Source organism: Archocentrus centrarchus, chromosome 7 (genome assembly GCF_007364275.1).
Source record: "Archocentrus centrarchus isolate MPI-CPG fArcCen1 chromosome 7, fArcCen1, whole genome shotgun sequence".
Taxonomy (NCBI): Eukaryota; Metazoa; Chordata; class Actinopteri; order Cichliformes; family Cichlidae; genus Archocentrus; species Archocentrus centrarchus.
The window spans coordinates 34,632,518-34,660,439 of NC_044352.1; the positions used below are offsets into that span (position 1 = coordinate 34,632,518).

Below are 27,922 nucleotides of genomic sequence, written 5' to 3' on the forward strand. Positions count from 1 at the left end.
TGGGTCTGGTCTCCTGAGTTATGTTATTCTTGTCAGTGCTCCTCAGTGTGTCTGCTTTCTGTTTGATGTCAAGTCTGCATTCTTGTTTTCATATTCAGTTTTCTGTTTTAATTTGTCGGTCTCTTGTGTTTGGTGTTTAGTTTACTTATTTTGTCTGGGCTACTGTGATTAGTTTCAGCTGTGTTCACTTGTTACCTTGTATGTAAATGGTAAATGGACTAGTTCTTATATATTGCTTTTCTGCACTAATTGAGCTCTCAAAGCTCTTATACAAATTTATTGTCTCTGCATACATCCCTTTTTCTATGTTTCCTAGCTCCAGTGTTTCCTTGTCTTAGTTTTCCCAGTTTAGGTTTTCCATTGTTATGGTTTATATTCATGCCTTGTATCAGCCTCAATAAAAGGTTTGCTTTTTGTTAACCCCGTCTGCCTGCCTCTGTGTGCTACACGTGGGTCCTCACCACCTCCACGCTCAGACCACACGGTCTGCCCCCACAGACTGTGACAGAAAGTCTGTGGGGGTGCACGCGCGCACACACACGAACATACATATATATATATAAACATTAAATGCACAGTCATAATCACACAAAGAGACATTCTTTTTTCAGAATTCATGTATTTTATATAGTGTAGGATACTGCTTTTACAGTATATTTATTCTTCTTAAACATCTGCAGGTTCTGCAAAAGAACAGAAAAACAACATAGTTAGATGACATGATCTGATAGGGCAGTGGTTCCCAAAGTTAAGAGTGCTGCGGCCCCCTTAAAAACCAGAAAATCTCAAAATACAAGAGAAAGTGATGTATTTCCTTGAAAATTTGATTACAAAAAAATATAAATGGCACAGGCTGTTGGCTATAAATTGCTAATACTGCCCAGTCATATGTTAAGTGGTAGTGCCAATATGTGACCCACTTGCTGTTGGGACACAAACTTCAATACAAGAGACAATTTAGGTCAGTGTAATGAGTAATAACAGAAACTACACACCTCCTATCACCATTTTTCATTCACTTTTATTCATATATATATATATATATATATATAGAGAGAGAGAGAGAGAGAGAAGGAGCCAACACTTTGGGAACCACTGTGGTAGGGTATTCACTACTGTTACAGTTAAAATCAAGAATAAAGCTTTAGGATTCATATAATCGACATCTTAGGAATGAAGCATTTCATCGTTGTATCCTGGTATTACATACCATGTGTTTTCTCCTTTGAGCTACTTACTCAAACAGTTGTAAGTCAGCTCCAGGTATTTGTAAGTTTTGGGACAGGTGTCACCAAACAGCGTGCTGCTTGCTCTCATAGTACAGCTGTGTTTCCCATTACACCTGTGGAGTAGCATGAGTGCATATGCAAACAAAATATGGGCTCAGCTTTAAAATGTAAAGGTAGGCAATATATATATGAACAGGGCAAACTCTTAAAAAAACATCCCCAGATGACTACATAAAGACATCTTTTTTAAAATATATTTATTTAGGTAATGACATTCATCAAAACCTAATATCAGACAATAATTAATTCACTCTAATCACTGGCCATATGGGGATAATGAAAAGCTGTGAACACCAAGGTCAAATATCACCAGTGAAAGCACATCTGAAATATTCATATTTACGGCTCATATTTAAAAACTGATTTTACTGGCTGTACAGACCACTATACCTTTCAGCAACTTTGTCAGTGGGGTTTGAACACTTAACATTTTGGAGATGTGAGGCATCCTGCCTGAAAGAGCAAATGTTTGCATCATGCCGTCCAAAATCAGCATGGTAGACATGTATAACATGCCCCTCATCTGTCAAAGAAAGGAGGACATTCTATGAGAACAGTACTTGGAAAGGTATTAGAGGTAACAGTAAAGTAATCAAAGAGCAGGAGACAACTTTGTAGGTGTCACATGTGATCTTACCGCACTGCAGTTGTACCATGGACTGCTCACACGTTATGAGATGAACTGCCAAAGTAACATTTATCCGATTAGCTAGAGCACTTTAAGCTTAACTGAAGCCATGTTTCACTGTTTAAAGTAGGCATGCCACTCACTTGATGGCACACAGGCGTAGCTGGTCTGCAGGTATTTAAAAGTGTCATGGCAGGGATCTCTTGCAAAGATGGCTGGGGTTACTTCACACACCTTCTTGCCATCACACCTGCAGAGATAATAGAAAGTACAGTCAGCACCACGAGAAATCCCTGCTGAAACGCTGTATATTGCTGGGGTTGGGCCAGTTTACTTCCTGCAAATAATCACGTGTCCTGTGATAATCACAATCAAAAGTCCTAAGAAAAGTCACTGAGTGTTTCGCTGCTAAGTGCTCTACTATGTTCAGTAGTCGGTGTCTGGTTTGTTTCCCACATGCCACTGGGCTGTAGCGTAGCATATACTACTGCAAGTGCTTTTTCACTGAAAACAGCTGTTAGCTTCTGCTGATATCATAAAAATAATGTAACTGTAACACCAAAACAATGAACTAAAATGTTTCCAAAAGTGGGGACTGGCAGTGTGTTGTTATACTGAGCAACAGGTTTTTAAGTGTGTGCAATGATACAAGAGCTGCTGCTGATTACATTTTCAGGTATAACGTATTACTGCGCACCATCTTAAAGGGCAAGATTTACTAAGGGGGGAAAGTCAGATTTACTAAGGGGGGAAAGTCAGCGGAAAGTTCTGCAGTTGATAAACTAACAATTTGCTCATTTAGGATGGAGTCAAATCAAAATTTACTGTTTACTTTATTGTAAGTGGAAAATTGCCTTTGGTTAAACAAGTCACAAATCAATTCATGATAAAAATACTGATAATAATCAGCACACATTCAAACATACACATACATAAAACTTCAATAAAATTATAGAAATCCATCAGAGCATCTTATTATTCAGTATACTAATTGCATGTGTCGTTTTACAAGCTAGAGGCATCCTATAACGTCACCCTGAGGGCATCAGCTCAAAAGAATAAAGAGGGGGTTCTTGTCAGCAATAATAGACCAGGCTGTCCATTAAAACCTGTATAAAAACATATAACACACAATCACAATCACACTACAGCAAAAGACCGCGCCCCTGGACAAGTGTGCTCACAGATGCCGCCACTTCATTTCAGCAAAGTTCAATCAACAATTTGGCAGGTCAACAGTGAGGAGACGTGATGAGGGAGCAAGTAATCAACTAAGCAGGTACTGCACGTTTGTTTCTCTGTGGCAATCCAGATCAATTACGAGAAGCTGAAGAAGAATCACTATGTTTTTGATATAAGGGAGAAGTTGTCGGTTAGAAATGGCTGAGATCTGTGTGTGGTCGAGTAGGCTGAGACAGTCATTGTCTGGATACAAATGACAGCTCATGTGGGATGTGGGATTAATCTAGAGGAGAGCACACGCTTTAGCATTACGCCCACAGTCATATGCCAGTTGTGCACTCGTTCTGATAACCTGGCATTCCAAACACTTCCAGCGAAAACTACGATGGCTACATTGGGTTCAAATTAAGACATGCCTGCCACAAACATCAGTAAATCAAATCACTGTGATTCATTTAAATGCTCTACTTACAAATTTTTTCACTCTGAAAGGGAAATTCCTACAAATACAAATGTAATAAGGCCACTCATTAAAATACCTGTGTCAGCACCTTTCAGTTGCAAAAATTGACAATGCGACTGTTTAGCAAATCACATGAGCAGCTTTTCAAAAGAGGATTTTATGCTGACACAGTAATAACTCGGTCCTTAAATGTCTTCCTGCAAGCTCTGCCATTGTTTAGTCAGGTCATGATTGAAGCTGAAATCTGAACTTGAGCCTTTTGCCTGTCGACATCTGAGTGTTTTAAAACCAGACATGAGAAGAGAGGGATGGATCTGAGTGCAAACTAAAGGAAACACTGAAAGCTCATACAGCATCAATCACATGGCAGCCACAATCCAAACATACCCTTTTTATCATCTAACCATAAATTATTTATACTGTATTAGACAAGATCATAAAGCTGTGACTGACACCTTAAGCTCATCAGAGATTGTGTAAGCAGTAAGGTGACTACACTGGATTCTTTTTGGTGAGCAGAGCAGTCACCCTCTGCTGGTCATTTAAAAGAAGGCAGGTTTGGCATCACTTTTCATATGTGAGGGCTATGTCTGTCCTTTTTATATATATATATATTTAAAAAAAAGAGCATTCTCATATTCTAGCCATGATTTCTTGGATCACAAGTTTCCAAGAAGGTTCAGACTTCTGGGGATGTTCTGTAAAACTAATGGGGGGTCATCACATTTCACACTATACACATAATTCATTATATGTCATTCATGGTCATTATACAGGATCATAGTTATATGCTGAATGATCAAGGAGACAATATTTGCAGAAGTGCAGCAGTCCAGTGACATACATTAATAAAATATACAGGCAGAATTTTTTAAGATGTGTACCTTGTCTTAATGATGTCTTCAGCACCCTCCAGAGAGCACGCAGTATTGGTGACCACCTCTTCAGGTTTCTCTCCACTGCACGTGTCAGGGTTTGTACGTCCGTACATGGATTCCTGAACACGAATGACTCCGGTTTCTGTTAGATACCGTAGAGGTAGGTATTCAAACACCAAGAAGAAGCACGACTCAATTACCAACCAGGAACGTCTGCAACTCCCATCAGCCCCTGAAAATCTTTCTTTTAACTCAGAATCATTTGGGTCTGCATAAATGCCAACTCAGCTGCTTTAGTATGTTGTAAATTTGTTTTCTCAAACTGATTTTATTTCTGTGTTGCACACTTAGTACTCACAGAACCGGGACCAGTGATCCATTAAGCCATCACAGAAATGTAGGTTGATAATATCAGTGATAATAATGAGACTTAAGGAGTTCAGGAAATATCCACAGTACAGTGAACAGCAGTATTTATTTTAGCCTTGCAGTTCTGAAGCTATCACTGAATTGTTATGGGAAGGTTCTTCCAGGTGGCAAATTGGGAAAAATATCATACCATACCATACCATACCATACCAATTTATTTATAAAGCACCTTAAAACAACAACAAGGATGGCCAAAGTGCTGTACAACACATCAATCACAGCAACAAACACAGACATAGGATAGAACAAAGACACACCAATAAGGAGCACAGTATTAAAAATGTAAATACTTAAAATATTAAAAAGTTTTAAAAATAAGGAACTACAAAACAGAAAAATTAACTTAACACCACAGTCACAATCTCACAAAGCCAGGGAGTAAAAATGTCCTTTTAAGCGAGATTTAAAAACAGCAAGTGATTGAGCCTCTCTTACATATAATGGCAACTTGTTCCATAATTTTGGAGCCGCAACTGCAAAAGCTCGATCTCCTCTGAGTTTGCGTTATGACTTTGGAACACACAGCAGCATCTGGTCTGCTGACCTAAGGGAACTAGATGGAGCGTAAGGGAGCAGCAGTTCAGACAAATACAAAGGGGCATGACCCTTTAAGGATTTAAAAACAAACAAAAGAATTTTAAACTGGATTCGAAATCGAACTGGAAGCCAGTGAAGAGAAGCCAAGATTGGGGTGATGTGCTCCCGCTTTTTTGCCTCAGATAAAAATCGGGCAGCAGGATTTTGCACCCGCTGTAGGAGAGCAATAGAGGTCTGGCTGATTCCAAACAAAAGCGCATTACAGTAGTCAAGGCGAGACGTTATAAAAGCATGTATCACTGTCTCAAGATTACCTTTGGAAAGAAAAGGCTTGATTTTTGATAGCCTTCTCAGCTGAAAAAAGCAGGATTTCACTACTGCATTTACCTGAGCATCGAGCTTAAATTTCAGGTCCATTTTCACACCTAAATTTGTGATAATGGCCTTCTCGTATGGGGCCAGGGAAGAAAGGTCAGCACATGTGATGCTGCCAGTGCCCCTGGGCCTAAACAACATAATTTCAGTCTTTTTGTCATTTAAACTTAAAACATTCATTGACAACCAACCCCTGATGTCAGAAAGGCAATCCAGGAGGGGCTGGATAGAGCATACACCAGAGTGCCTCAGTGGGAAATAGACTTGGCAATCATCGGCATAGCAGTGAAAAGACATTTCATGTTTCCGAAAGATAGTGCCAAGTGGCAACAGGTACAACGAGAAAAGGAGAGGGCCCAAAATGGAGCCTTGTGGAACCCCCCAGGGAAGATCAGCAGAGGCCGACTTACAGTCACCAATGCTGACACAGAAACTTCTGTCGGCGAGGTAGGAACTAAACCACTGGAGGGCTGCACCTGTGATGCCCACACACTGTTCCAGCCTAGATATGAGTATGTCATGGTCCACAGTATCAAACACAGCTGTTAAATCTAATAGCACAAGCAGAACAGTCACCAGAGTCAGTTGCCAAGAGAATATCATTAAAAACCCTTAACAAAGCAGACTCAGTGCTGTGATGGGATCTAAACCCAGACTGGAATACTTCCAGAATTGCATGCTCATCCAGGAAGGTCTTTATTTGAGTGAAGGCAGCTTTCTCCAGGATTTTAGAAAGAAATGTTAACTTGGAGACAGGCCTAAAATTTGCCAACACCGATGAGTCTAGGCCAGCCTTCTTCAGTAAGGGCTGCACAACAGCATGCTTTAGATATTTTGGCACCACACTGGAAGTCAGACTACTATTTATAATGGTGCAAATGATTGGACCAAGAACAGAAAAAACTTCTTTAACAAGCCATGCAGGAATAACATCAAAAGAGGAACCCGATGGCTTCAAGCTGAAAACCAGGTGCTCCAAAAAGGAGAGCGAGACAGGTTCAAAGTGGTCAAACACCACTGAACAGGGTAATAGTGTAGCTGGATCGTGAGAAGGTGGTGAGATTTGGGCCCTAGTGGTTGCGAGCTAAAAAGAAATGAAGGAATCTATCACAAGTATCACTGGAAGCTTCCAGATGAACAGCATCACTTACATTCAGGAGAGAGTTCAGTGTGGCAAAAAGAACACCTGCAAATGTTAAAGGGCTCAACATAATTTAAAAAAGGAGATACTCTTTCAAAGTCTTTAAATATGCATGACTTTTGTTCGCTGTTTGAAGCAAATTTTAAAATCAAATATCATTAATAGTAAATGAGAATTTGCTTTCACTTCACTTGTCAGGGACCAAAGGTCTCATAGGTTCCTGGGAAGGTGAACCCAATTATTAGCTTTATAATAATGTAATGCTATTAATGTATTTTGGACAGTAAGTGAGAAGATTTTGAAAAGTAGAAATACAGCACCATTCTGATAATTTGTTACCACTTGTGGCTCCCATCCTTATACTAATTTTTCAAAGCACATTTGGTCAAACAATCCAATGTGTGGTATTTTGTATATACATTTTTTTGCTAAGGGATTTAAAAAGATGCATATTTAAAGCTGAAAATGACTTCCATCCATCCATCCATCCATCCATCCATCCATCCATCCATCCATCCATCCATCCATCCATCCATCAATCCATCCATCGGCAAAATCATCACGTGGAATTCTGTATTCATTATTCATTAATATTATTAGACTTAAATTGAAATGTGTAAAAGAAGAATCAGCCACACAGTAATGGATGAGCTGCTGTTTTTGGTCTGATGGTACTGTTTGCTGTTGACATGATTCATGTTAGATATTTGTCACTAGAAGAATAAATAATCCATTTCTTTTTTTTCTTTTTTTTAAGCCTGTCATGTCTGGCAGATCTTGCAAACAGAACTGTGATCTGAATGCATTGTTGTGCCAAACATACTTTTCATCTATTTCTTAACATCAAGCAAAAGTTGTAACGAATGAACACTGGTTGAGTCAGATTAAAGTGAGGCCTGAATAATCTCTAGAAACTTTAGTCTTACCACAGCTCAGACGGTGGACATGGTTCCCACAGGTGATAGCTCTCTCTGCACCTTTAAACACATATGGAAGTATTAGTTTAACACTAAGACACACATGTGAAATGTAAGCATACTTCTAAACAGTAAAACTAACATACCTGTGCTAACAAGCAGACAGGCTGCTGCCAACACTGAAAGAAGAAGCAGCACTCTGAAGTTATAATTGTTGTATAAGATGTATCAAGTTTGAAATGACACATAAACCGCATTTTACACTGCGCTTACATAAATGAGCTTGATCAAAGCCAGAGAAATATTCTTCAGTTAGAAAACAAGATTAATAAGAAAGCATTAAACTGATCGGTGTACTCACAGAGTGTGCTGCTGAAGTGGAGCATGGTTTCAGAGGACCCACTGGATGCAACAGAAACACTCTGTATTTATACATTTGAGTCGACTGTAATCTCCATTTATCATGCTGAACAAACTTTACATTGCATTGGTGAGAAGTGGATTGAACGTCAGCAGAAGCAAGACAAAACACATGTACGTGAATGAGAGGGAGACAGGCAGAAGATGAATGAGCAGCGAGCAGAGTTGAAATACCTGGGGTCAATCACCCAAAGCAGCAGACAGTGCACAAGAGAGATGAAGAAGAGAGTGCAGGCAGGGTGGAATGGGCTGAGATGAGTGTCAGGGGGGATTTGTGATGAAAAGATAGCAGCAGAGTGAAAGGGAAAATGTAAAAGACGGTAGTGAGATCTGCTGTGAACAAAAGACAGGAAGCCAAGCTGGAAAATACTAAGATTTTCATTGAGAGTGACCAGACTGGATAGGATTAAAAATGAGTTTATCAGAGGGACAGCGCAGGTTGAGCGGTGTGGAGACAAAGTTAGAGATGCAAGGCTGAGATGGTTTGGATATGTGCAGAGGGGTGGACTATGGATATATTGGACATAGGATGTTGAATATGGAGGTGCCAGGCAGGAGGAAAAGAGGAAGACCTCAAAGGAGGTTCATGGAGATAGTGAAGGAGGACCTGCAGAGTTTTGGAGTGACAGAGAAGTGCTAAGGATAGGGTGAGATGAAGGAAGATGATTTCTGCTTTCTGTGTCTACAAGTCAACCAGAGGGTCCACTTGGATCCAAGTGACCTACATTTCATCATCAGACAGTGAGCACGAGGGTTCACGTGGACGTCTATGTAGCTGCCTGTTTTTTTTTTTAAACTGCATGGACTTGTAGATTTCAAGTAAGTCTAACAGAAAAAAGTTCATTGTAGAGTCTTTACCTTACAATATAAAGCACCATGAGGCGCTATATAAGTAAAACTGAGTTGTAGGTTCAATGAGAGCACGCTGAGCAGGTTATAGTAAAGTGTCAGTGAACAAGTGTGTGAAGTTGCTTGAACAGTATGCATCCATGGTGTGAATCTGAACATCCTCTGTGAGATCGTTCTCGAGTTATTGCGTTCACAAGATTTTCAGGAAACCTGACTTCTGACCTTTAGCTTGAGATCAAGGTCGCAGAGATTCGACCTCATCCAAGAGTTTTAGTAGATGTGTCTATGGTGTGAATTAGGTCACATCTTTTTTCTTTGAAACAGCCAAGCTAAATATGCAAGTGCGTAGGTTTAATGCACTTTATTAATAAAAGTGGTATTTTGTCAAACATCAACTATGTGAAGCTGACACAATCAGATAAAGCATTTAGGATTACATACAAGAACAAACAGAAGAGAAGAAGAGCAAACAGGCAATACAAATAGGACAAATACCAGATAACAAATACAGGCAAGCTGCCACCACACACACACACACACACACACACACACACACGGCTTACAGTAAATCTGATCCTTACAACACCACAGTCTGGACTCATGCCTACAATAACTGTGGAATAACTGAGGTGAAGTTTAACCCAAATACTGCAAATACTGTGCAATACATGCATGCCGGTGATGGTTGGAAACAATTTGATGTGTTTAATAAAAAATGAAGATATTCAAAAAACTAAGCTGATTTCCATTTCATCGGCTTGAGAACTTCAGCTGTATACAAAAGGCTGGGCAAATCCAGCTCACGCAGCAGACACACAATATGAATTCTCCAAATGTTACTTTTTATGTCTATAGAAATACAAAAAGCATTTATCTTATCTCCAATAGGTCAAAGGTCAACTTAGATGTAATATCTATAACAACATGCCGCATCCCTCCACTACATTACTCTGGATGCTTGTTATGGTAAAGTGGGCACACTGTAAGAGCTTTTCTTATGAAAAATATGAATTTTAGCTCTGCAAATATCTCCTCACTCATTTTAAACGCCACTGGTTAAAATAGGCAGCTTTTCTGAAAAGCGCTGATGGCAGAAAAGCATGCTGGGAAATATATTACTTGTGCTTTCTGGCCTTGCTCCCTGTCATTTGTGCAAAATGCCTGTGAACCTGTTGATGGAGCTGTTTGTTTTTCAGTCTGATACAGTTGCTAGCCTCTGCAGCAGCATTTTAATTCAATTCAATTCAGTTCAGTTCAGTTTTATTTATACAGCACCAAATCACAACAAACAGTCGCCTCAAGGCGCTTTGTATTGTGGGTAAAGACCCTACAATAATACAGAGAAAACCCAACAGTCAAACGACCCCCTATGAGCAGCACATGGTGACAGTGGGAAGGAAAAACTCCTTTTTAACAGGAAGAAACCTCCAGCAGAACCAGGCTCAGGGAGGGGGGGTCATCTGCTGTGAGGGGGGAGAGAAAAGCCATGCTGTGGAAGAGAGCCAGAGATTAATAACAATTAATGATTAAATGCAGAGTGGGGTATAAACAAAGTAAATAAGGTGAATGAAAAGAAACAGTGCATTATGGGAACCCCCTCCAGCAGCCTAGGCCTATAGCAGCATAACTAAGGGATGGTTCAGGGTCACCTGATCCAGCCCTAACTATAAGCTTGATCATAAAGGAAAGTTTTAAGCCTAATCTTAAAAATAGAGAGGGTGTCTGTCTCCCGAATCCAAGCTGGGAGCTGGTTCCACAGAAGAGGGGCCTGAAAGCTGAAGGCTCTGCCTCCCATTCTACTCTTAAGTGTCATGGTCCTGGGCCGATGGCCCAGTGTTTTGTGTTCTTTTGGTTCTATTTCAGTTATTTCTCTGATTATGTTTATTAGTTCTCTTTTGTATTCCTGTTTATTTCTAGTCCTTTGTGTTTCCCTGTGTCAAGTCTACGTGTACCTTGTCTAGTCACTTCCTGTTTTATTTTCAATTCAATTCAATTTTATTTATATAGCGCCAAATCACAACAAACTGTCGCCTCAAGGCGCTTTGTATTGTGGGTAAAGACCCTACAATAATACAATAATAATTTTGACAGTCTTGTGTTCCCCGTGCTTTGTGTTTAGTTTTGCTTCCTCCGTTATTAGTTTCATTTGCTTCACCTGCTGTGCCCTGGTGTTTCCTCTTGCCCTGATTACCTAATGTGTATTTAAGCCCCCAGTTTTCTTCTGTTCTTTGTTGTGCCATTGTCTATGACTCTGTGTGTGTATCTCTGTGTTTATTTTCACGCATTTAGTTCTGGCACCTGTCCATCCCAGTATAGCCCTGACCTTTTCTTTATCCTCAATAAACACCTTTTTAGTTAAATTCAGCCTGTGAGTTTTGCATTTTTGGGTCTCCTTGCTCCTGCCGCACAGTGTGATGTGACATTAAGTATCCTAGGAACCACAAGTAAGCCAGCAGTCTGAGAGTGAAGTGCTCTGTTGGGGTGATATGGTACTATGAGGTCTTTGAGATAAGATGGTGCCTGATTATTCAAGACCTTGTAGGTGAGGAGAAGGATTTTAAATTCTATTCTAGATTTAACAGGGAGCCAATGAAGAGAAGCCAATATGGGAGAAATCTGCTCTCTCTTTCTAGTCCCTGTCAGTACTCTAGCTGCAGCATTTTGGATCAGCTGAAGGCTTTTCAGGGAGCTTTTAGGACAGCCTGATAATAAAGAATTACAATAGTCCACCCTAGAAGTAATAAATGCATGAATTAGCTTTTCAGCATCACTCTGAGAAAGGATGTTTCTAATTTTAGAAATATTGCACAAATGCAAAAAAGCAGCCCTACATATTTGTTTAATATGTGCATTGAAGGACATATCCTGGTCAGAAATGACTCCAGGATTTCTCACAGTGTTACTGCATTTTATTGCATTTTAGTGAGCAAAGCAAAAAAAAAAAAAAAGTGTTGCTCAAAACAGAGAAGAGAGCAGGATACTGATACTTTAGCAAGCCTAAATCTGTTTTGGGCTTGTTGAAGCCTAGTTGAAGAAGATGGTGTGAGTTTATAGCATAAGCTTAAATAAATGTGTCTGTTTCCACAACATCTGACTGTGGTTATTGTCAGTAGTGCTGACCAGAAGCTGGAATCATTACTGATTATTGCTATAGGCTTATTTGTTCTTCTCTATTCGTGTGTGTGTGTGTGTGTGTGATACTGAGTTGTTGGGCCTGTGGTTACATTTTGTATTCGATCTGAACCAGCTTTATCAGACAAACATGTCAACACATACAAGGAGCTTGACTCTGTTTTGTGTTTCTCTGAATCAACCTACCCACTAATACAGCAGAACAAGAACCACAAAGCATAATTAAGTTGAGTTAAATCAATTTTATTTGCACATTACAATGTCATAAATCAAAACTTTGCCTCAGCCAGCTTAACAGTATGTACAGCAAGCATCTGTCCTTGAACACCCCCAAGATAACTAACAACTCCCATTAAGAGGATGCAGACTGCAGCCTGGGTGGTAGACAGATGCTTACAGTCATCTGAAAAAGGGTACTCCTAATTGTTTCATGAATTTAAAACATAGAAAAAATTAAGAAACAACAGACAGTGAAGCAGGGTGAACACTTCATGTCAGAGAGAGAGAGATGAGTAATTCTGCAGCTAAAATAAAGTGCTAAATTTTGGAGGCTTTATTTTGTATATCATGTAAGAAAAGTAAAGCATGTCTCCTGTGTATGATACAGAGTAGCTCAAGTTGTCAGCCTGGAAATACTCACAGTCTCAGCTCTCTAAGTGATTACCAAAGATTAGGACAAAGTTTAAAAACTGAAAACCTGAAAGGCAAAGTAAAACCCTCAGAGAGCTGCAGAGGAGCTGCACAAAGGTTTAACTGACAGAGGAGTGGTAGTGTACAAACAGGGTCGTCATGCCAGCTTGTTTTGGACATAAAAAAGAGAGAGACATCACATCAGTTTTCACTAAGTAAAAATGCATTAATCATAATTCAAGAAAAGGTGAACAAAAGAGAAACTAGGTGAGCTACATATGCCTTAAACTAGGAATAACTACTTCAACAGCATTACAGGAGGAGTGAGCCATCCTGGCAGGAAGCCAGCTTATACAGGCGTCCGAGCAGGTGAAGTCATTTCCTTTATTTAGATGGAAGAAGTCATCAATTAGGACCTGAAAAGTGGTGGTGCTTGGGAAAGTGTGTCGGTCGCTGCATTTTTTTCAATCTTTAACATATTGCACATCCAGTGTATAAGTCTGAAGGACAACAACTGATGCATAATTCTCTGGTTACTGTTCTGCATTTTGGATCAAAAAGTCAATAATTATGATCTTTATACACTGTAACTGGCAGTCATGGTCCAACACAGACCTTAAAAACTTATTTGCCTAAATGACTGCCAGTGTTTCCTTTTCAGTCACTGAGTAATTTAGCTGGTGATGACTGAACATGTGTGAAAAGAAGCAAACATGATGTTCAATTCGCCCTCCTTCACACCAGTGAAGAACCCGACAGCTGGGAGTCCAAACAAAAGGAGTGTTTTTTCCCAACAGGGTGGTCAAAGGAGCCACCACAGTAGAGATGTTATGACAAAAACTGCAGTTTGGTTGTACTGTATATTGCTGATGCTGCAGTAAAACTGCATCAATTCCTTTTCAGACTCCAGAACAGGAAATTTTTGAGTGGTCTCCACCTTAGCTTGCAACCGGCAGATTCCGCCTGTAACAATCCTACCAATATAGATCACTCTTGCTTTAGCAAACTCGTATTTGGCTAAGCTGATTGTTATATTTGCATTTCTCAACCGCTCACACATTGCAGTCAGACCCTAAACATGAGTTTCCTACATGTCACTTTAAACCATAACAACCAAAACTTTGCTCACAAGGCACTGAAACACTGTGCGAATATTTCTGAGTACAAAAGGAATGACAGAATAGGAAAACAGCCTCATGGTGGAATAAAAGCTGTGATTTCCTTACCCTGGCCCAGAGCCTTTTAAAAGGTCTAATTTGATGGTAAACTTTGCACTTTGTATATGACTAATGCAGTCTCCCATGTGTGGTATTAGATAACCGTCATGTTTGGTGACAGCATAAACATTTCAAATGCCTAACTTATGATACTGTGGTTGTGTCCATTTGCCTACAGAGAGGAGTTTTCAAGTGCTGCAAATGTGCTCCCATGCAGTCCTGCAGTGGATGATGCTGCGTGTCGGTCAAATTCTGATTGGTTGGGAACAGGGAAGGGAATAACATCGTAGTTCACCGGGAATGGGAGATGCACGAAAAATAAATGTTCCTAGATGGTTTGTAAGAGGCAGTTCATAAGACTGTCTGATGTTTTTCTTAGTCCTGACTTGAAGATATGCTGAAGTTCTTAAAATTTTCTGGGCTGACCTTCACTTCTTAAAGTAATGAAGAACCATTCCAGGTGACCACCTCAAGAAGTTGGTTAAGAAAATCATTCATGAAGCCATTTTTTTCCCCTGTTAAATCTCTGTGCAGGAAAGAAAATGGAGACAACAGAGAATGAAAAGGTAATATTTGGCAGAGAACAAGAGAATAACACGACAAACAAAAACAAAGGAAAAGAAAAAGGAAGAAGTTACCCAAGTTGCCTTGTGGCTATTTAGTCTTATTTATTCTTAGAACACACTAAAGGTTACTGGCTTGGAGCTGCACGCCTCTGCCAGTCAGCTAATACAGAATTGACAGGTGCCAGTTTAGCTCGCTGACTTACACAGGTGACCCATATACTGTAAGGCTACTTAATACAGAAGTCCGAGTTTGAATCTGCCCCGAGGTCATTTACTGCATGTCTTCCACTGTTCGTCACTGTTCTCCCCCCAAAGTATTAAGTTTACATGTGTGTACTAAAAAAAAAGACTTGAAATAATTACACCTTTCTGTGATTTTTCCACAATAAATACCTTTCAAAATTTATTTAAAATACTTACAACAGGTGAGCTTGGATTTTCACCGTAAATTGTGCATATATTTGCCATCTGTTCATACCTCTTATATTACTTCTATTTTACAGATGCCATCCAATTTTTAGAAACTCCACTTCACCATTCTGGATTAAGTAATGTGCATTCAATCACTTAACTTGGACGCTTTGGGTCCAGCTGCTGTAAAATGAAGGAACGTTAACAAATTTGAAGCTCAATCTGAACCTGAAGTCACATGCACACATACAGTGTATCACAAAAGTGAGTACACCCCTCACCCCTCAAATATCTCTAGAAATGTGAGGGGTGTACTCACTTTTGTGATACACTGTATACCTGCAGCTCACTTATTGTACAATATAGTGAATGGCATATTGGTATAGGTAAACAGTTGTGTAATTTCCTATTTTTTTCCCTTAAACCAAATATGGAGGGCCACAATGGTGGTGTATCAGTGGTATTTGAAAGTTGAACTCCACATATCAGTTCATGAACTCAGCTGTCCTGAGATAGACCGATCTCATCCTGCAGCTTTATTCTTTAACTACCTTGTCAATATTTGAAAGGCAACATGGCTTAAGACAAACAAAGCAATGAATTGGTTTCCACTGGTAATAGAAGTGCCCCCATCAAGCCCTCTGGAATCAACAACCTTCAGCAGGACCTCCACCGGGTAATGGTCACTGACGAGCAGCGCCTGAATAAAAAACACAAAAATAACTGCCAGTGTCAACACATCAACAGACTTTGACCTTTTTTGGGTAAACTTTTCAATATTTCTGTGATCAGTTTTACATGACAAAGGCACTTTTTTAAGGTTATGGAGACGTGCCTGAAGCCAGCATTTCCTATTATATGGAGGGGTCCATTTCAGCATGTGCTATGAGTAACTGTGAAAGCCATGTTCAACAAAATCTATAGGTGCTGGTGCAACATACACTGCAACGTGTTATTCAGTCTGCACACACACTGCAACAGTTGGCTCAACATCAAGCATCCAACAATCTGAGCATTTGGTCTGTTCAGCAATTGGGCCTACATCTTTCAAAACACGGCATTTCTCATATTCAGCATTGAATATGAAATGGAAACAACATGGTTCAGATACATAGACACATAGGACTGTCACCTGTTCCTCTGTCAATCGGTATTCCACTTGGAAGTTAAATGGTTTGGCTGAAGAAGGCAAGATGGCTCTGTGAAAGGTTTCCCCATTCACAACAATCCTGTTGGAACAGAGTGCACAGACAAAAAAAACATTTGACTGATGTTTCTCCTTTTCTTCATCATAATATGCAGCCACAGCCATTTAAAGCAAGGGAATTTATCAGCAAAATAAATGGCAACATAAGCTCACTGGATTAGTGAAGCATATGAACAGTCACAGACGAAAGGAAAAATCTGCTAAAAACAAAAAACACTGCATCATGGTTACAATAAAAAAACATTTCCAGTTAATGTGAAACATGAAAACTGTCACTTGAACATAAACTGATGCCATCTCACACCAAAGGTTGCTTTAAAAACGCAGCAGTACAGACAGTCTATGGAGTTAGCTGCTGTTCACCAAGCTAGTGCCATCCTTCATCCAGGTCACATGACAATAAAAATCTTACAGCCTATAGAGAAAAATCCTGAGGTCCCCGGGTACCTCTGCTGTCAACATCAAAAACAACATGTGTTGTGCCACAGAAACTTTCCCTCAGGACTACAAACATTTGTGGGGAAACTTGGTTCTTCTAGCTGTGGGAGTTTTAATCAACAGCTAGTACTAAAACTTCACCATTGGAGCTGAAAGACATTGTGGAGGTTCCAAAAACCGCAATGCCTCTGATGACCACTTGAGGCTTGCTGTCATAGACCATCATGTTGAAAAGTTCAACTTTATGGCATTAAAAAGCAGGTTTGTAGCCTGGTACAAAGCTAACAGGTAATTTCCCCCTTCATAAACAACTGTGTGTTATACACTCCTGATCAAAATCTTAAGACCAGTTAAAAAATTGCAAGAATTTTCATTTTGCACTATTGGATCTTAAGAAGGTTCTAAGTAGAGCTTCACAATGCTAAAAGAAGAAATCGGTACAAGAGACAAAAACTTTTGAGCAGGGAATTTACTGAAAACTGCATTTACACTCAAACATGATTTTTTCAGCTGATCAAAAGTTTAAGACCATAGCTCAAAAAACCCCAAAACCCCCTCAAAACAGAAATCAGTGTCAAATAAAGGACTCAGTAATGAGCAGCTCCACCATTCTTGTTGATCACTTCAAACAATCGTTTAGGCATGCTTGATGCCAGTGTTTCCAGGAGGCTAGTGGGAACATTGCTCCAAGTGTTAAAGATGGCTTCACGAAGGGCATCCACTGTCTGGAACTGATGTCCAGTTTTGTAAACTTCCCTTGCCATCCATCCCAAATGTTCTCAATTGGATTTAGATCAGGGGAACATGCAGGATGGTCCAAAAGAGTGATGATGTTCTCCTGGAAGAAGTCTTTGTCAGGCAGGCATTGTGAACTGCAGCATTGTCCTGTTGAAAAACCCAGTCACTACCACACAGACGAGGGCCCTCAGTCATGAGGGATGCCCGCTGCAACATCTCCACATAGCCAGCTGCTGTTTGAGGCCCCTGCACAACCTGAAGCTCCATTGTTCCATTGAAGGAAATCACCCCCCCCCCCCCCCCCCCCCCACTGTGCCGTGTAGAAAACATCTCAGGTGGGATCTCCTTGTCGCTTGTCATGCCTGTAATGTTGGAAGCCATCAGGACCATCAAGGTAAAATTTTTCTCATCAGAGAAGACAACTTTCTTCCACCTTTCAGTGTCCCATGTTTGGTCACCCTTGCAAAGTCCAAATGGGCAATTTTGTGGTGTTGAAGAAGACGTGGCCTTTGAAGACGTTTTTTTGCTTCTGAAGCCCTTCCCTCGCAGATGCCGTCAGATGGTTATTGGGCTGCAGTCAGCACCAGTAATGGCCTTAATTTGGGTAGAGGATCGTCCCGTGTCTTGACGGACAGCCAATCGGATCCTGCGGCTCAGCGCTGGTGAAATTTTTTTGAGTCTACCACTTGACTTTTTTGTTCCATAACCCTCAGGAACATTTAAAAAATGCAAAATGACTGTCTTACTGCGTCCAACCTCAGCAGCGATGGCACATTGTGAGAGGCCTTGTTTATGCAGCTCAACAATCCTACCACATTCAAAGTCAGTGAGCTTTTTTGCTTTTGCCATCAGGAGGTCTTGACAGTGGTCTTAAACTTTTGATCAGCTTAAAAAAATCATGTAAATGCAGTTTTCAATAAATTCCCTGCTCAAAAGTTTTTGTCTTTTGTGCCGATTTCTTCTTTTAGCATTGTGAAGTTCTACTTAGAACCTTCTTAAGATCCAATAGTGCAAAATGAAAATTCTTGCAATTTTTCAACTGGTCTTAAGATTTTGATCAGGAGTGTATATATTAACCATATATCTCACCTATTTCCTTTAAGGCTTAAATTTAGCAACCTCTTGTCCAAATATGAGCACTCTTGACTTAAAAAAACAATATTGCAACATCAGAATTTAAGTAAGCAGATTTCTGTACCTGCACACACACACAAAAAAAAAATCCAGTAATTAGCAACTGGTTTTTGAAAAATCAGCTGACTAATATCTCTATTTTTCCAGGGGATTTAAAATCAAAAGAACATTTTAGTTCCTTAAAAGGAGTCAAGGGGATTTTTTTCCCTTTTTTTCAGCCTTTGTGGTGGTAAAACTGAAGAATATGAGTTCACCTGTCATAGGGGCAGGATGTGCTTGATCGCACAGTGGTGTCGGTGTTCTCTTGTATGAGCCAAAAAAGATTTTGGTCTGTAATCAGGCGCACACGTTTTCTGTTCTTCTTAGCGAGGTAGCCACAGCCCGCATTAAAGTCTCCAAGAAGCATCACATTCTGTTTATATCCACATGCACATGACATTCATGATTAGATTACAACATAAAAAGTACTGCATCAGAACTGTAACTGGAAGTATTTTCAGTTTTGATTAATACTAAAATGAGCCTTTACCTCAGTTTTCCACATCTTTTTTACATGTTGTAAAACATCATACAGTGCATCAAGCTCCTTAGTGGTGTTCGCTGGAGTGGTGTGCTGAGGTATGAGGACAAACTCCTTTATAGCTGAACATAAATGATGGCTGAAGTGAGTAAGGATAGACTGGGACATTTTTAAACATCACCACTGCTCTGTGTCAGAGAACCAACCTGTTTTGGGGGCTCTGAAGCGGACAACAAACGGCTCTCTGGAGAAAGCATCGATGTCCCCTGGTTTATCATCAGGGTACTGATATTGGTCTGCGACTGTCACTGTATCAGTCCTACACACATTCAGATAAAGAAAGTGAAGCCAAACATTACTGATTGTACATATGCTTAAACTTTTAGTGCACAGAGATAAACACACATATTAGCTCACCTGTAAACAAACACGTACTGCTCTTGGTATGTTTCAGACCTGCCCAGTCTCTCACTGGCCACGGCTTTATATTCATGTTTGGTGTCATACCTACAGTAAATGTTAAAAAGATACAGGCAGAATATTGGATCCAGTTCTTGGCATTGCATACTGAAGTGTAAATAATTACATTTTCCATAACAATGGTGAATGGTAAATGGACTAGTTCTTATATAGCGCTTTTCTACTCAGAGTCAGAGCACTCAAAGCGCTTATACAACAACTGAGTATCAACTCAATATGGGTGGGGTCATTACAGCAAGGTGGCCCGAAAGTCCTGTGACACCATTTGTGTGCGACACAAACACAAACTCAGTCCAGCTCCATCTGAGTTCTGTCGCCAGTCACCAAGCACAAGAATGTCTGCAAAGTCTGTTTGTGTGCAGCAATTTCCTCTGTTGCCGGTTTCAAAAACGGTGGGTTTGATTCTTGTGAAGGAATTGTTCTCATGACTCATGTAGTGACATCACTCCCTGGCCAATCAGTGGCATGCAGTCTGTTGCTGTCACACTTTTAGATCAACTCAGCTCACTTGGAACCTTGGCTGAGTAAGTACTAAAAAAAAAAGTACCTGGTACTACCACCTAATGTAAAACCCTAAAAACTGAGTAAAGCCGAGTTGAACTAAATGAATAGGAGTGGAAAAGACACATAAGAGTTAAGTGATTCCGAACCACTTACCTCCAAAGTAATGGAAATAAATTAAGTTTGTATGTGAGTGTGTGAAAGTGATTGAATGATCACCTTTTAAGATGCTCAAGCAGCAGTTTTAAAGCTTTTCCTTTACTGTCTCTCACTTCCTGAAGCAAACACACGTCACAGCGCGTGATGATCTGAAACAGATGTACAGCACAGCCATGAAAAGGTGAGTGGCAGCATCACACACAGAAGTGAATATTTCTACCACATGGATATTGTTATTGTTATTGTTAGTGAGTATAGCATTAGCAGGATAAACTGCTGCCACTCATTACCAGTTTGTCCTGTTGGCCACATGCAGTCTTGCAATGATAAAATGCTCTGCACCACATAAAGTTTTTGTTACCATAATTAACACCACTGCAGTGTCTACGATGCAGCAGCTGGTGTTTAATGACCTGTGCTTTGTCTGTTACCCCCCATAACTCCTCCCTGCCTGTCAGCTCTGGCAGTGTAAAACTGGACCGTCCGAATGAAGGATGGAAGGAGGGAAAAGCAAATGAGTTTGGCACAACAGAACATTCAGATCATAATTCAGCTTGTTTAGGACAGGTTTATTAACACAAAAAACTTTAACCTGTAAGAATATTACTGGTACTTTATTACCAGCATGAGCACTGAAATGATTTTGTCTATAGTTCTCGTTGGTCCTACCCCATTTCTGAATGAGACTCTGCCTTTTTCCAGATCACAATGGTGAATGTGCTCTTAAAGACCTGCCTCATTAAAAGATTGGTTAACATTGATTTTGCACCATCTTTTGGTACCAAATGGTATTACATGGACGTTTGCCTGGCCCAGGATGTCTCTTCAATACAGTACATAGATATATTTTGGTCATAAAAATCATGGTCTTTGTTTTCATTTTTTGGTAGCTTTAGTTAATTTGTGAAGGTTGTGAACTGTTTTTTAAACACAGGATTTTGCAATAAGTTCCTTTAAACATAAATTAACTCAATTTTGCTAATTCACAGATAAAATTTGAATTGTAGGGTTTAATTTATTAGTTAGCTACAGCCATATAGTGGCTATTCTCCCTGGAGTCCACTAAAAAAAGGCTGTAACCTGAAAGGAAAAACACCATCCCTCAGGTGTTTGAGATAAAGATCAAGCATCAGAGCATCCTCACCAAATCAGTGTTTGTCTTTGTCTTACCTTGACAAGAGTCTGCATGACATCGCTCTTCTGTGACTTGGATTCCCCAAAGTGCTGTGTGTTGAAGGCACAGACCCTAAAATCTGAACCAGCTTTAATATCAGTCACACCCAGGAGGAAGGTGAGAAGGAGGAGGAAAGACGACCTCATGGCCCAGATCTGGAAGGAGGACTAATCATGATGGAGAAAACAAGAACACGTTGGATTTGATGAAACATTTACAGTTTGAGAACACAAACACTACACCGAGAAGCTGAGAAGTGCTGCAGAAGTTTTCTGAATCTGACTTCAGTTTCAGGTTTGAGAAAAGAAAGAAGTTTTGTTTTTTAAACTCAAATTCACTGATTGATTTAGGTGCTTTGATATGTGGGTATACAACTACAGTTCAGTGCAATGCAATCATTTGTCCATGCCATACATCTATATTTTATTCACAACAGAACACAGAAAACATGTCCAATATTTAAACTCAGACATTTGACTATTTCATGGAAAACTATTCTGTTGTCAGATAATTTCAAATTTGAAATTATTTTTGAAAAACATGGACGCCACGTCCTCTGGGCTGACGAGGAAAGGAACCACCTGGTTTGTTCTGAGCACTCAGTTCAGAAGCGCACAGCTCGATGGTACGAGGGTGTATTAGAGAAACGTGCTCTGATCCAGATGACGTCTTTTTCAGAGAAGGCCCTCTTTGAGCGAGACAGCAGCAAACCACAATCTGCATCTATTACGCAGTGTGACGTCATAGTAGCAGAGTGTGGGTGCTGAACCGCCCTCTCTGCAGCCCAGAACTGAAAACATCTGGTGCATCATGAAATGAAAAGAAAACCCAGGACTGTTGAGCAGCTCGAATCCTGGATGAGACAAGAAAAGTCCAGGATCTGCTTCCCTCAGTTCCCACACATTTACTGACTGTGGTTACAAGAAGAGGGGCTGTTACACAGTGGTGGCCCTGTCCCAAATTTTATTAGACTTTTTGTTGCTGCCACCAAATTCAGAATGAGCTAATATTTTCCTTAAAGTGGTACATTTTCTCAGGAGAAGCATTTGTTGTTGTGTTTTCTGTTTTATTGTAAATAAAATATGTGTTTATTATGGACAAATAATTGCATTCTGTTTTATTTATATCTTACACATCATCCCAACTGTTTTGGAATTGAGTTTGTATACAAACTCAATTCCAAAAATTTGTTATAGTTTATGCTTTGAGCAGTCAAAAATTATGCAAGTTATAACTTGCATAATTTTTGACTGCTCAAAGCTTTTAGCCCCACACACTGCTGCATTTACTCAAATTTGCCTAGTTAAAAAATACAAAGGATGAAAAAAAAGGGAAACAATAAATCAACAAAAGCCTCATGGCTGAAGAAAAGCTGGGCACAAACGAGTCTTTGTTGGTTGGGTGTAAATATTAACTGCAGTTAAAGACCGATGTTGCCTACTCTGAAGAATCTTTCGGCTCTCTGACTCAGCACCCACAGTGAAACTTACCGAGTTCCAGTGGAACTGAAACCATTAATCGCTCCAGTTCCTCTTAACGTCCAATTATTAGTTTCAGCTTATTTCAAATACATGAGCATAAAAAAGCAAAGAGTAAAAATGAGTGTGTTCTGAATGAATGTGTACTAAAACCCAGCCACATATAAACCAAGTCATTTGCTGCCTGTCACTGGCTGTTGTTTGGTCCTTAGTGGGTTTTCCAGGCTCTGGTTACCAACATAATCCTGTAATCTGTTTTGTAGCTGTATTTATTTTATTATTTTTTATTGTTATAATAACATGTTAGCTGGTACACACTGAGGACACATGTTGTTTTGGGTTTTATTTAAAAACAGCTAAATTTAAAAGTCATCCTCACCACAACACTTTGTGACCAACAAGGGTTTTGCATAAATGTGTGTCATCGGGTTAAGAGGACAAATGTTCCTGTCTTAGATTTTTATGGTACCACCCTCAAAGGCCTCGAGGATGTCAAAGAAGCTGTGAGCCTATTCAACCATGCAATTCATGTGATTTTTCAGCTGTGGCCTCTCAAGGTTTATATTAATTTATGTCTGTGAGGTCTGACTCATCATTGTATATATATTTTTTTAAGTGACAGAGCAATGAAGAGAAACTTTTCTTTCCCTTAAAAAGCTCTTTTTTACTATTCTCCAAAACAGGATTAGGATAAGGCTTCTGAGCTAAGGTTTGGGACTTCACTGGTGAAGATTTAGACCAGAGAGTTCATTATAATTTTGCCTACTGGTTTATTTTATGCCTGAAGTAAATTGTACCATCGTAATCATACAATAACATGAAGACAGTCACCTGAGGCAGCCAAATGGTTCTAATGTGAGCTTATTCAGGTTTGGGGGTAAAATGAGCCTGAATTCAGAACTGTGGGAAATTTGGGGGAATTCATCAAGTTCAGCTATGATGGGTTTACAGCTGTTACACTTCTGCTTTCACGCATGTAACTACAGTCCATATATAGTAGGCAATATCTGGTGACAGGAAAACTGTTAATATCCTGAGTGCACATAATGTTCATGTGCAGCAGACCTGCTGCGATGTGAGATTAGTCAGAGTTACAGAGATGTTAGATACACTGCTTTGATTCCTTCTTAATAAGACACACCGTCAGCTGAGCGTATGTTTTGCTTGAGCAGTGTATACTTCTCGCTCTCTCTGTCTGTCTCGCTGCTTTTCTCTCTTGGTCATAAACACACACGTCACGGCATCAGGTTACAGGTCAAGATTGGCTCAGTCTTTCTATGGTTAGTCAAACTAAAGCAACAGCAACTTACCAGCTTTGTAGTTTCTTGGAGAGCTTGTTGGTTTTTGTAGCCGCTTCACGAAACTCAAAGCTGACCCGCAGTGTTTCCTGTGGGAGGGACTCACGGAGGCGGCTGCAGTAGGTCTGCTGCTGTGGAAAGACTTTCTAATGTTTGAATGACGTCAGATCTTAATATGCTCAGTTTATTCATCATGCATTCATTTTCTCCCGTCGGTGTTGCGCCAAAAGTGATTTCCGGTATTTGCCAAAAATGACTGGCTGTATTTAAAGTGTTGTAAATTACTTTTTGGCTTCACATTTCAGAACCATATACATCTCTCGTGAATGATATAAAGTTATTTGGAGCGAGAAACAACACTCCTGTAACAAGGTAGACGCTGCAATCACTTTTATTCATTTTTATATGTTCTTTATTTATGAAGGTAAAAACTGTCATTGCCATTAAAAATGTCTTTTTGCAGAGATTTGGCCAAGAGGGCTGCAGAAATCACAACAAATATAACATCACATTTCTATAAAGATGTTTTAAGTGGCCAAAAAGAACTGGATTGATAATAATGTAGGTACAAAAACGCAGTCATAAAAATACTTGCAAACAGGTCATTTCTTCATTTTACAAGCCCTTCATAAATCTTGTCGACTACAGTTATTTACCAATATAAGCAAAGACATTACACGTTACAAAAACAAAACAAACAAACTGAGAATCACCTTTTGGTAGACGATCACTTTTTGCCACAACACCAGGTGACCGGACCGCGGTTCGCTGGGGTCAGCAGCCTAAGACCTCCCTGTCCCAGCCACCTCCTTCACCTTATTCAGGCGAATTCCACCTGAGATTTAATCTCTCCAGCGTGTCCTGGGTCTGCCCCGGGGCGTCCTCCCGGCAGAACACCTCACCAAAGAACCCCTGGCTCCTCTAGATGTGGAGGAGTAGCGACTCTACTCTGAGCCCCTCACCACTCTTCACCCTGTATGTAAAACCCCTGTCACACTGACGCAAAATCGCCTCACGCAGAGAGAGCGCAGAAATTGTCCGCAGACGTCCGTTGTGTCCGCAGAACGACTTTTCAAAAATTACGCGCTGCCTTATTTTTGGCGGCGGACACGCAGACAGGTGCGAACAGGAGTGCACGCGATGAGCACTTACGGAGTTCGTGATCAGTCCACAAGTGATGGTTCCGTAGAGAGAGCTGTCATGAGTGGAGGAGACGAGGAGAGAGGCAATTAACAAAATGAGACCTTCTTGCTCCCTGCATCATGATGTCAGTTAATTATAACGTGTGGCACAGCTGCAGCTGTTTTGTTATAGTTTATGATCTCAGATGTGACATTTTTAGTGACAGTTTTAATGGCTGCTTTTAATTAAATTCACAAATCAAGATTGATTTTTAAGTCACACAGATGTTGAGGGGCACAAAGTTTGAAAACACAGCTGATCGTTTTGAATGAATACAAAGGACTGGTTGTTTAAGGAGTCCTCCTCCCACCTTGGTTTCTATATTCCAGCTGTGTGCCATGCCCCTTAAGGTACTTTCAGCTGCCTCCTATTACTTTCAAGTGGTCGCCATAACAGATAGATAAGTGTATTTGGTTTGGCACAGATTTTACACCTGATGCAGCCTCCCTGGGCTTGTTTTTCCTTCACAATGTGAACCATGAACCTGTCTCCTCTCAGAGGAATGTGAGGACACAGTATCTGAATGGCTTCCAACACAAGAGCTGGCTGAATTGTTGCCTAAAAAGGTAATGAGCTGTATTAAAACAATCAGTGTGAGTTTAAGGGGCAGCATGGTGGTGTGGTGTGGTGGTTAGCACTGTTCCCTCAGAGCAAAAAGGTCTGGGTTTGATTCCACCTCTGTCAGGGCCTTTTTGTGTGGAGTTTGCCTGTTTTCACTGTGTCTGCGGGGGGTTCCTCTGGGTACTCCAGTTTCCTCCCACAGTCCAAAGACCTGCACTTCATGGGGTTAGGTTAACTGGTGATCCTAAGTTGCCCATAGGTGTGAATGGTTGCCTGTCTCTCTGTGTTAGCCCTGCAACAGGCTGGCAACTGTTGAAAACTAAGAATGGGTCATTTTTACTGACATGCTCGTCTTCAGCTCAAGATTTCATATAGTCAAACTTTATCAATCTTGGTTACATCATTATACAAAACAAAATGTGGAAAACAGATCATTTCAACAGCTGGGTGTTCAGATGACCTCGGAGTCTTTCTTTATCGTTTGTTTGGTCTCCGTCCGTGGCCGACCATTCTACGAGACAGAGTCCTTGCTTCTGTTATTGATAATCTGTTAGGGATAGAGACATACCCAGAACGAACACACTGTTCTTGGCTGACACCAAACATTATGAGCTTCTGTGTCATTAATCAGTTATGTTTATTTTCCAGTCTAAGACAGAGATGGTAAGAGCAAACATATACCATGAGTATATTTGAAACTTCATCAAAACTAATTTCCTTCACAACCTATACAGTGTGTGCCTCTCGCCTTTGACAGCTGTGATAGGATCCACCCCCCACCCCCACCCTGCAACCCTGAAAAGGATAAGTGGAAGAGAATGGATGGATGGAAGAATTTAAGGTTCACCATAATCCAGTTTGCATTACTTATGACCTCAGTTTTAAGTGCTGATGTATTTCAGTCTTCAATCACAAAAAGCCTTAGCAAAGGCAGTTACAGTGGATCAGAGTAAGTTGTACCTGGATTTGTGTTGACTAAGCAGGGATAATAAAATTATACAAAATGTGGTTTCTGCATTTTATTCCAGTATATGTTGACTTGTCACCTGCTTGATATTTTTGTATTCTGTAGTGAAAATCCAACCACCAAAAGGCCACTTGAGGGAATCTGAAGCCATTTCCAACACGTTGTGGTGAAAAGACTGAGGTCTGCAATGTCCAATACTTTTAACACCTGTTGAGTTTTTTAAATGAAACTCGCGCATTCATTTAAAGAAAATTTCAGGACGCGCTCAATTCATTTCCAATTGCATTTATTTTTCCATCAAAAGAATGAAGTTGAAATCCAGAGCTCTGGACCAGACTACGTGTCTCTGACCACCCATCAGTTCACGAAGTCTGATGCCTTCTCTCTCCCTGCGTCCGGCTTTTTTTACTGTTGCACAAGTCATGAAAAGCGTGTCGGTGTATTTTCTTCTGTTTTTACAGTTGTCAGGGGGTTATCTCCGATCTCTGGTCACATTCCAGCCTTGTGCCCCCCCCCCCCGGCTGCCTGTTTCCTGTGTTTCTGCTTTCAGTGATAAACAGAAGGAGAACAAAAACAATAGACAACATGCACCTCTACCCTTTATGTCCTATTATTAAAAACTTGCATGTGAGCAAACAATCATCTTCTAGTTACACGTTACGTTACTATTTATACATAATCATACAATTTAGACATCACCTTCTGTTCACCTTCACTTCCTTATCTGGAAATCTATCACTAATCTAGTTTATAAGGAAATGGGTGCGGTTTACTCTCCTAGCAACACTTTGAACTGTCACCACATTGTATTTCACTAATCTAAGCACCCGTACAGTTCTCTTCACACCTTATTGATCGTCTAAAGCTTAAAAACATTTACAAATACTTGAGTCCATGATCAAGAGATAAAAATAAGCTCCAAAAAAGGATTAAAAACATGGCATAAGTTTCAGAACCAACAACCACACACAACTGAAAAACTCTGCTGCTTCCTCCTGGCTCTAATCCCCTGCAGTGGTGC

General features: G+C 40.2%; 2 protein-coding genes across 2 annotated transcripts; both read right to left on the reverse strand.

Moving 5' to 3' along the window:
* Positions 1-637: 637 nt before the first annotated feature.
* LOC115782473 (L-rhamnose-binding lectin SML-like) lies at positions 638-9,710 on the reverse strand. The gene is made up of 10 exons (XM_030732649.1): positions 9,690-9,710; positions 8,201-8,261; positions 7,986-8,018; positions 7,849-7,899; positions 4,447-4,582; positions 2,061-2,167; positions 1,927-1,971; positions 1,680-1,812; positions 1,239-1,342; positions 638-683 (listed from the first exon to the last, which is right to left on the reverse strand). Exons 1-10 carry the CDS (start codon positions 9,708-9,710, stop codon positions 667-669), a joined length of 708 nt encoding a protein of 235 aa, XP_030588509.1. The 3' UTR covers positions 638-666.
* A 5,677-nt stretch (positions 9,711-15,387) lies between these two features.
* dnase1l1 (deoxyribonuclease I-like 1) lies at positions 15,388-25,084 on the reverse strand. The gene is made up of 10 exons (XM_030733855.1): positions 24,905-25,084; positions 24,204-24,322; positions 21,412-21,582; positions 20,302-20,390; positions 19,519-19,608; positions 19,308-19,420; positions 19,111-19,223; positions 18,836-18,993; positions 16,197-16,293; positions 15,388-15,764 (listed from the first exon to the last, which is right to left on the reverse strand). The coding sequence occupies exons 3-10, from the start codon at positions 21,559-21,561 to the stop codon at positions 15,612-15,614; spliced, it is 963 nt and encodes a 320-aa protein (XP_030589715.1). The 5' UTR covers positions 21,562-21,582; positions 24,204-24,322; positions 24,905-25,084; the 3' UTR covers positions 15,388-15,611.
* Between the last annotated feature and the right edge of the window lie 2,838 nt (positions 25,085-27,922).

Bases quoted from the DNA above. Each gene is read 5' to 3' on its own strand.
- LOC115782473 (XM_030732649.1), bottom strand. From the start codon at position 9,710: ATGAGTCCAGACTGTGGTGTT. The intron at 8,262-9,689 runs GTAAGGATCAGA...GTATAAATACAG, and splicing joins TGAGTCCAGACTGTGGTGTT to AGTGTTTCTGTTGCATCCAG. The intron at 2,168-4,446 runs GTACACATCTTA...TTATCTCTGCAG, and splicing joins GAAGACATCATTAAGACAAG to GTGTGATGGCAAGAAGGTGT.
- dnase1l1 (XM_030733855.1), bottom strand. From the start codon at position 21,561: ATGAGGTCGTCTTTCCTCCTCCTTCTCACCTTCCTCCTGGGTGTGACT. The intron at 20,391-21,411 runs GTAAGACAAAGA...CATCTGTTTCAG, and splicing joins TCATGCAGACTCTTGTCAAG to ATCATCACGCGCTGTGACGT. The intron at 19,224-19,307 runs GTTGGTTCTCTG...ATTTATGTTCAG, and splicing joins CTTCAGAGCCCCCAAAACAG to CTATAAAGGAGTTTGTCCTC.